We start from the raw sequence: 10,468 nt of genomic DNA, 5'->3' as shown, positions 1-10,468 counted from the left end.
TTGACTTATCATCAGTGTTGGGGAGTAACGGAATACATGTACCGCCGTTACGTATTTAAAATACAAAATATGAGTAACTGTATTCCGTTACAGTTACCGTTTAAAAAGGTGGTATTCAGAATACAGTTACTTTGTTGAAATAAATGGATTACACTGCAGTACTTTCCTGTTTCATTTTGTCGCAGGTCAGGACTGTTTGGGTTTTGTTTGACAGCTACGTTCTTTTGTTCCAGGCGGCAGCGTTACGGTTGCCATGGTTACAGGGCGACGCTCTCTCTCTCTCTCTCTGCGACTGTGTGTTTCCTGGGTGAGAGAGCGCCTTTTCGTTGTTGTTGTGCTAAGCTAACAGGCAGAATGCTACAAGCATAGCTCTAAAGAATGTAGCATCGTGGGCAGTGTAGTCCGTGTTGCAGGGAGAATGGACTGCCATACACGTTATGGGTCTGTGAGCGCGAGGAGGGAGAAAAAGGGGAGTGGAAAGGTACGAGTTGTCATCGAGCAAAAACGGGAGCTGGAAGCATGTAAATATAATAATAAAACAGCACACCAGAAAAATTGATTCAGACTACCTTTTAGGCTCAGGTGCAGTGACACGGCTTTAACAAGAAGAAAAGTCAGTCATTCACCACCATCTTCCTGCGCACTAAAACCACCAAAGTCCTCTTCTCCAGTGTCGGAAACGAACAGGCTCAGGATGGCTTCGTCATCCACTCTCAGCTTCTTTCCTTCGTTGTCACTTTCAAAACCAAAGAAATCCTCATTGTCATTGTCAGTGTCGGAGTCGAACACCCTCTGAAGGGCCGTGGCGGTGTCCTCCTCTTCATCATGCAGCAGTCCAGCCCTTCGAAATCCGTTGGTGATCGTGGATGTTTGCACACTTTTCCACGCTGTCAGAATCCACTGGTAGAGTTGAGCACAACTTGCTTTTCGCAAGTTTATCGCCGCTCGTCATCCACGACTCCCGCTGAACGCGTAGGGCTACTTTGAAGTTTTTTTTTCGCGCTACTTGTACGGCACTATGTTGCCTGGCGGATGGACATGTGACCAACATACCACTCTTGAACCCCGATCCTTCCGCCAGGCAACGTAGTGCCGTACAACAGCGGAACAAAAAAACCAAATCGTCTTACGATATCACAAAAATCATGGACAATCCATAGAAAAGCCGCACCTGACTAAAAGCCGCAGGGTTCAAAGCTTGTCCAAAAAGTAGCGGCTTATAGCCCGACAATTACGGTAATTGCTCCAGTGCGTTCCATCAACCACCACTAGCGCATCTCATATTGACTATTACTCTCTGTCAACTCAGACTTGCTCTGGAACAAAGAAATGAGACAAGTTTATACAAAACACAGGGGGGGTGGGGGGTTCAGTACTTCATGTGCCATCCAAACTTAATATGCTTCAGTTCTTTTTGTTTATTGCCATTAAACCATTTTACAGTCACAACCTCTCTTGGCAAGAGTGACACTCACTTTTATATGGAAAAATGGGTTTATGATCTCCAAAAAAAGAACAATTTGCATTTTGGAAAACAAAAAATATGGGTCAGAGACTTAAAACATACACAGCTTTAAATCAAAGTGCTTATGACAAATAAAATACAAACACTTCATTGTATTACTAATAAAGAAAGCATGTCTCCAGTTATAATCTGAGGTAAACCAGGGTGGAGCTGCTGTTTTCATGTACTTTTGAAGTTTAAGCAAATCTTTCAAAAAGAAGAAAAAAACCCAAACAGAATCCAGGGAAAGTGTTGAAATAGTGAAGGAGAAGGGATGTCATCTTGAATAAGTTTCTGCAGACCAACACGATGAGAATTGTATTATTTAATGTTGTGGAGGATCGATCTAAGGTTCAGGCAGAGGAAAGCGTGTGTGTTTTTGGTTTTGTGATGCAGCTCTTCTATTTGGAGATGCAGGGAGGAAAGTTCAAACAGATGATGGTTCTTCCTGGAAAAAGTTGAAAGAAAATGAAAAACAAAGTGTTTGTCTCTACCTGCTGTGAACAAAGTCCATTACTGTGCTGTTTCAAATTTCACATTATGTCTCTAGCCTCCAATGTTGCATATCAAAAATACAAATTAGTGCTCCATGGCACAACATAAGACGTTTTGGGACATTGTTTAGGTTGTTTGATTAGACTGCTAATATGCTAAATGCTAGCAAACATATCCCTTAAAATCTAGTAATGTGAAAAGGTCTTGCGCCCACCCCTCATTTCTTTATATCTTTTAAGGAAAATGGGAGCTGAAAGCGATTTAATAAAACCTGTAAATGTACATGAAAACAGGGTCTAAGAAGCAAATTTAGCGTTTACAACATTCTAACAAGCTTAAAAATCAATATTTGTTATGACCAAATGTATTATTCGACACAGCCTGAGCTTTTATAGCCAAGCTTTGTTGTAATTTCTTTCAGTTATCTTCGGTAATAGTTCTCCAACATTAAATGCGCTTCTTGAAGCACAATCAAAGCTCTTCTTTGGATGTTGGCGGCATTTTGTTCCATTCTCTGTCAAAATGATCCCACACCACTTCAATAATGTTGCGGTCTGGGCTCTGAAGAGGCCAGTGCATAACTGACAGTGTTTGATTGTGTCACTTTCTATTGAGGTGTACTTTTAGTACACTGGCAGTGTATTTGGGATCACAAGCTAAAATGCAACCCCAAACCATGACAAAGCTGTTATACCTTCCTCCCAACCTACTTCATACAGACTCATGATGATTTGAACCAAACATTTCGAATTTTGAAATGAGAAATTTTATGAAAGACTCCATAAAACTTTTGCTACTGATCTCCAACCCAATAAATAAAAGAAAACATTCCTCTAAAAAATGGTGCAGTATTAGGACTGGACTGAAAAAGAGTGAAAGAGCATCCAATATCCAGGGTAAAAACAAAAAGCTGTGACCTGAAGCTGTGCAAAGGATGAACAAATCCATGTTGAAAATGCAAAGACAAATCTCGTGTATTCCTGGAGTAAGTCGTGACAATCCACAAAATAAATGTTGCAAAACATGTTCACTTCCACTAAATCTTCTATTCAAATGCTGATTGGCTATTAAATATTTCTATTCATGAAGTCAAACGTAAACACATGAATCCAAGCAGGCAGGTAGTTTTTAGCCACGCCCAGAGAAATGCTTCCATGTTTAATATGGACATCACTGTGTCTACCTGATGTTGGAGAGCTTCTGCAGAAGGATGGAGAACTTCTCCAAAGATGGGAGGTCCAGATGAGGGTTTTTAAGAAGCAAGAAGGATGTTTGGAAAAACTCTTCACAGCTACATGCATCCAGAAAGGAATTTAAGTAGCCTATGAGCACAACAACAAAAGCAAAGAGAACAGGATATTATCAAGGCAATCAATTCTGATGATCTGCAACACATTTTATTCAATGTCAAAACTTCTAAAGAGATGGGAATTATCAGCTTAATTTTGCCAGCAAGAAAACTACACGAACACACCAACAAACCATGAATAACACAGAAAAACAGGAACACATATGCTGGTCAGAGTGTCTCTTAGAACATTGTATTTCCATATTGTCACTTTTAACTTTGACCTCAAACCTCAAACATACACAAACTCACACAGGGAGATGAAACAAAGGACAAAAACACCAGTGCTCACAGATGGGAGCTGTAGATCTCTTAAATTAATAACAGCAAACGTTGACCTTAAAATGAAGACGATTTCGAGTAAACAAACATTTGTTTCTGCTAAAAGTCACATTCCCGCTCCTTGAAAAAGTAGCTGTTTGTTAAAACACACATGCAGCGAGGGAATACAATCTGAGCAACAGAGGGACTTTTTTTGGCTGGTGAAGCAGCGCCACTGGCATCAAATCACAGCGGAAGATGGATGGGGAAGAATAGCACCGGGCTTAGATAAGAAAGGATCAGACAGATAGAAAGATAATATGACAAAGATAAGAAGGGAAACATGGATTGGTCAGTCTTTTTCCAACAATATCTTACCCTCAAAATCACTATGGATAACTATGGTAAAATGAATACTACTGGTATTCATTTTACAGCTTATAGGTACATTTGACAAATTTCAAATTTAAGCATTTTTAAACTGCCTTTAACTCCAGACTTTTAATGTAAGCTTAAACATGGCCCACACAGACAAACATAATCCACCAGTGAAGCAGAAGGTACAAGGCTCCAACTAATTATATGTTTCAATAAGACAATTATTTTTAATATAGTCAAATCAAATGTAGAATAAACAGTGTTATCACCAAAACTCCCCAAGGTCCTGTTATTTAAAGCTATGCTGGGTTAATAGTTGAAAAGATTGAGTTACTGGTAGGGAATGTGACTACCTCTGTACAAGAAGAGGCGATTTGACCACAGATGTTTGGTACATTTGTGTATAAATGGACCTTTTTACATTTTTAAAAAAATTTTTTTTATTGCTAACCTTAAGGTGTAAACCTTTCCCCCTCTTCCTCAGCCCTTTTCCATCTCCCCTCATTACTGCTTGTAAAACAGAATAATTAGCAAGTCTCGCAAGGCTTACAATCCCCTTGAAACACACAAATATCTGCACACACATACAAACACACAGACCTCAGTCCCCAGTCGCCTCTGGCATATGGTCCTGCTGTTTATTAGTATGCAGCAGTTTAAATGATACGGCTCATAACCCTGCTGAACTCACCCTTCCATGAAAACACACTGCAGCTGGTATCTTAACCTTGTCCACCTCCATCTACTCTTTTGTCTTCCAATAAGTAAGACAGAAAGTGGTAGGGGTCCAAGGTTTTATGACCACAATTTCCAGATCTATTGCCTGACCACTAGTTATGATTGATCTAAGTTCAGAAAAAAAAAAAAAAAAAAAAAAAAAAAAAAACACAACGTAATTTTTCACATGTGGTTTTTATGTGGGGGATATATGGAGTGATACACCAGGAGGGCTGTTTTAACTCAAAGAAAATTGTGATATTCAAAGCAGTCTATAAATCAGGGCTAGCAAAGTAATCACAGCAGCTTTGTCAATCAAAACCAGTTTTTAGGCAATATGAATTATACAGTTTTAAAATTGGCTCATAAGCTGGATAAAACTTGAACCATCCATTTAAAAAGTTGTTTTCAAAGAAGTCAGCAGAATCTAAATAAAAGAGAATGCAATATGTTTTAAAAAATGAACTCTACATTTTATTGGAAATGGTGAAAACATAAATGTGCTTATTTTAAATTGAATTAAAATAACCTTTTTAGAAAAGTCAGGAGAGGGACTTCTTTACCAATGTGTTGCATCACTTCTTTTTTTTTTTTTTTTTGCTTAAAGCCTTTGGGAACAGAAAAGACCAACTACTACCATCTCGAAACATGTTTTATACACAAGCTTCCTGTGTTGTTTCCTCCAACTGTAATGAACAAATTGTACACTTTTAGAAAACTCATCCTATAATAGTAATAGGAAAAAGCACTTTCTATATGAAAAACAGTTGTGGTCAGAGGTTTACATACACTCATCTTGGACATGAATTTCATGGTAATTTGAGTCTTTCAACCCCTACTAGCATTTCGTTAATTGTCCATCAGGACCCCTGACCACTCTTTTTGGACTTTTTGGACATTTAATTGGATCGTTTTACTGGGACAGACTCTGCTTTAAAGCATAATCCATAAATTTTCAACACGGTTGACAATGGAGCTTTCCAGCAGCTGAAAATGTGCATGCTTTATCCATTCCAAAACCAATTTTGATGTGTGTTTGCGATCATTGTCATGTTGGAATACCGAGACACGTCCAGTTTTAAATGTGTAGCTGCTGAGTTCAGAAGAAGTTGAAGAATTCGGATGTAGCCCTAATTTTCATGATTTCACCCACTTCCTAAAATGTACCAGTACCACTGACCACACAACAGCCACAGAGCATGATACCACCACCACCATGCTTGACAGCTGGTACAGTGCTTTTTGAAAGCCTGATATTTACTGAGGTCTTTAGTGCCTTCTTTGTTGGCCAACACCCTCTCAAGTCCAATATAAAACCAACTTTACTGTGGACAGGGGCACTGGTGTTCCAACAGTTTCCAATTCCTTCCAAGCTTGAGCCTTGGTTGTTCCTGAGCCTCATCTAAGGGTAAAAATTTAGGTGTTCTCTCCAAGACCTTGGCAAATTGGTGACACATCTAAACAACTCATATTCAATTGTTTAGAAATGGCTTCAAGTGCCCTTCCCAACTTGTGTAAATCTATTGGTCAATCAATTAGTAAAGCTGGTAAAGAGAAACTACCAGTTATAGTCCATCATGATCACTATTGAGATGTTAAAAGGCCTTAAAAGATTGAGCCAGTATATATATATATACACACTTTTGACTCTGTGTGGATTAGAGAGAGAAAAAAAAAAGACTTGTATTATTGCTTTTTAAGCACTCAATCTTTGTTAAATAATTAATTGTTTACCATTATTATGGGATGTCCATACAGGAAGTCATTCTTTCACTGGGCATTGGTTTGTAGATAATTATTGGTCCTGGACATTCCAAGGTCCAGTTGCCTAGGTAACTCTCTAACGTCTTTACCACCCTGTAACATTTCAATCAACAGTCGCCCTCACTATGATTAGTAGTTACTTTAAAGTTTCACCTTGAAGTTCAGAAAAGTTTCACTCAGAACATGCTCACTTTGGGTTTGTCTGTGGTTATTTTGCTTGTCATTGCTTGGAGTTGGTGAATGCCAGTGACGGTCTATGGTTTCATGTTGCTGCCCCTTGCTTCCCTTGTGAATGTTCTTTTAAAATATAATTGCTGATACCTTTAAAGAAACTATTCTGGATTAAGAAAAACAAAAACAACACCCCAAACAAATCAAGGACCACCTCAAACAGCATTAAACTGTCAGATAACAGAGCATCAATAGATTTTAATATCTTCTAACATTGTGCAAATACCAAGTATCTTAGATTTAAAAATGTTTTCAATCGTGAAATTGTTTTTGTTATCACTGTAGTGTAAGGTACAATCATTTAAATAAATAGACTACAGTTATTCACATTAACAGATAGTATTCATGTATCAAAAACCTCTTCATAAAAAGATTTGACAGTTTTGTGGAAAAATATGAATTAATGACAGATAGTCAGTATGGGTTCAGAAACAACAGATCAACAGCTTTGGCACTGATAGATTTAATGGAAAAGATAACGGAATGTATGGATAATAAGAGGTATGCGCTCGGAGTTTTCTTAGATCTAAAGGCGGCGTTTGATACTGTTAATCATGAAATTCTATTAAAAAAACTGGAAAAGTACGGGTTTAGGGGAGTGGTTTTGGAATGGTTAAAAAGCTATGTAGGGAATAGGCAACAATATGTACAAATAAATGAATATAAATCTAATTTGATGGATATAGCTTGTGGAGTACCTCAAGGTTCAGTACTGGGTCCAAAAATGTTTATTATGTACTTAAATGATATCTGCAGAGTATCGGAGATTTTAAAGTTTGTAATATTTGCAGATGACACAAATATACTGTGTTCAGGTGTGGAGTTGCCACAGGTTTTGGAAATGATCACACAGGAATTAACGATATTAAAGAAGTGGTTTGATATAAATAAATTATCATTGAATCTAGATAAAACCAAATTTATGTTGTTTGGAAACCAAAAGAAAAACATCGAAGTAGAAATATGTGTTGACAATGTATATTTAGAAAGAGTAAATGCAATAAAATTTCTTGGGGTGATCATTGACCACAAGCTCTGTTGGAAGCCACACATTACTTATGTTCGGGGGAAATTGGCACGGGGCATTGCCGTCCTGGGGAAAGCAAAGCATATGTTGGATCAGAAAGCACTGCACATTTTATACTGTGCTTTACTACTGCCATATATGAGCTACTGTGTAGAGGTCTGGGGAAACACATACAAAAGTAACACACAAACAATAACTACAATACAGAAAAGGGCCATTAGATTAATAAATAATGTAGGGTACAGGGACCATACAAATGCACTCTTTGTCAAAATGCAAGCTATCAAATTCCAAGACTTGGTGAAGCTTAAAACAGCGCAGATAATGTATAAAGTAAGAAATAAACTGCTTCCCAAAGAAATCTGTAAATTGTTCATAGAAAGAGAAGGTGGGTATAACTTAAGAGGGAGATGGAATTTAAAAATACAAAGTGCTAGAACAACTTTAAGAACTATGTCTATCTCAATTGCAGGAGTTAAATTATGGAACAGTCTAACAGAAGAAATAAAAGACAGTCAAAACATAAAACAGTTTAAAGTAAAATATAAAAACCTAATTTTAAATAAGTATAAGAATGAAGAAAACGGGGTTAACCCAGGACGGTAATGTTGCTGGAAATGGTGTTGCGGTTCTTTTTTGTTTTTTTTGTTTTGTTTTGGTTTGTTGTTTTTCCATAACTTGTGTATCTGCAAATATACACATTCTGTATTTTTCATATGAAAGAAACTATACTGTGGTGGGGCTTGCTAATTTCTTGTTTTGATTTATGTATGTTATGTTTTGTTTTACTTCATATGTTTCATATGTTGTTTGTTTAATTTAAGACAAAAAAAATTAAATGAATGAGAGGTAAAACTTGAGGGGGTAGGGACAAATAAGTAAATACTTCAGCCTACTCCTTTTCAAACAAATAATGGAATGATATTTTGTAATGATTGTGAAGGCACATGTTTGAAATGTTTGAAATAAAAATGAACTGAACTGAACTGAAATTCCCACTTTTTAATTATTTCCTAGGGTGTGCGATACCAGTGACTGAATGGTAAATGGACTGGTTCTCATACAGCGCTTTTTAACTCTGAGAACTCAAAGTGCTCTATATAAACTTGCCTCATTCATCCATTCATACAAGCACTTTATTTCTATGCTTTTTCTACCCAAGTGCTTTCTATCTAACATTCACACATATTCATACTCTGATGGATGCATCAGAGAGCAACTTGGGGTTACTACCATGCCCAAAAACATTTGGCATGCAAAACGTCTTGCTACTCAATGCAAATCTACTACTACTACTGCTACTCAGCAGGCACACGTATCAACATTCATGAACTGATCAGCATTGACCCTTTTAGGTTAAATGTACCAGAAGGACGCTGCAGAAACTGTGAGTCACCACATTATATTCACTAAAAATAGGAAAAATAAAATTACAATGGAAGCCAAAGCCTTTTACTGTAAGCCTGTCTTTGCTCTGAGCTGCATTGGGAAAGGGAAAAAAAACAAACAAACAAAAAAAAGAAAAAAAAAAAAAAACACGCCATAACCATTCATCTAAAAGTGTTTACCACAAAACAAGCCTACTTACAGGACTCCTCACTGAGTTTCATCAGAATGTCTATAGGCATGTTGAGCCCTGTGCGACTCCCCTGAAGCACTGAAAGCAGCCTCTGCACTCCTCCATAGTGGATGAACAGCCCTCGATTCTCCTCATTCATCAGTTCTATATAGAGACTTTCAAGTGCCTGGGACAGCACATCAGCTGCAAATGACAAGAGTAAAGTAGAAACAGTCAAAAACACTCCAGGTGTCTAGATGAAAATGACACATTTCTTTCAGTTGAAATTATAGTCTTAAAATATATAAAAATAATATGTTGTTTTGTTTTGTTTTTTACATTTAAAGTAGCTGTTTTTGTTATTTTAATTTTTTTCCCCCAATAATTTTAAAAATAATAATAACAATTATATTTAATGGTATTACTAACGATTTTTAATATATTTACATACATACATACATGTTTATCATGTTAAAAGGGTAACAGTGGAAGATCTCATTGAATTTTGTTTGAAGGTTTCCACGTGTTCATTTCAAGCTCGGAGACCTCTCGGTAGCCTAGCCCCCACCATTTTCATTGTTTTTTGTTCTTGCTGAGAATTATACATACATAAAAACAGCTTGTACAAACTGTAAAGTTAATTAAAAGAAAACAAAACAACATGCAAATGTTTATAAGTCTTGGGATATTGTATTGAGCCTCATACAGAGAGGTCCAGTGAACAGCTACAAAATGCACTTCAATCACACCTTTGCTGTTATAAAATCCATTGTTGTACAAAAACATAAAAATTCTGTATTTGTCCAAATACTTATGGTTCTAACTGTATGATTACTTATTTGAGGTTACTCACTGAGGCAGAGACCTTTCTTAGTGTATCCCTTTGCATTAGATGCATTACACATGGAAAGTACTCATTCACCAGCTGTTTCCTATCTTCTCCCACTTAACTCACAACTTTCCACTGTACTTTGGATGTAATGGCTACAGTCCTCTGACAAAGTTATTTTCAGATTTCCAAAAGCTTCATATTTTACCTGACATATGATAAAGGCCAAGCTTTGTTAGTTTAAGTGCCTGAGTTTGGTATATATAAAAATGAGCAATTAGCAAAGGAGAAGAAATATCTCTTTCTTACAGTCAATTTGGCTCCTCAACAATCCACAAGGAAAAAAAAAAAAAACT

At 36.9% G+C, this 10,468-nt stretch overlaps 1 protein-coding gene across 2 annotated transcripts in view; it reads right to left on the bottom strand.

The window, feature by feature from the left end:
• Positions 1 to 1,398: 1,398 nt before the first annotated feature.
• ccdc138 (coiled-coil domain containing 138) overlaps positions 1,399 to 10,468 on the bottom strand; it is a 19,246-nt gene continuing 10,176 nt past the window's right edge. For both annotated transcript variants that reach the window (XM_082508664.1, XM_082508663.1), the window contains 3 exons: positions 9,314 to 9,487; positions 3,183 to 3,321; positions 1,399 to 1,952 (listed from right to left, as the gene is read on the bottom strand). In XM_082508664.1, the coding sequence (XP_082364790.1) occupies positions 1,826 to 1,952; positions 3,183 to 3,321; positions 9,314 to 9,487 (440 nt within the window). In that variant the 3' untranslated portion in view covers positions 1,399 to 1,825. The remainder of the gene's footprint in view (positions 1,953 to 3,182; positions 3,322 to 9,313; positions 9,488 to 10,468) is intronic.

This window comes from Aulonocara stuartgranti (genome assembly GCF_965226115.1).
Source record: "Aulonocara stuartgranti genome assembly, chromosome: 16".
Lineage (NCBI taxonomy): Eukaryota > Metazoa > Chordata > Actinopteri > Cichliformes > Cichlidae > Aulonocara > Aulonocara stuartgranti.
Note: the sequence above shows the minus strand (reverse complement) of the source record. Positions and strands in the feature narration are given on the sequence as shown.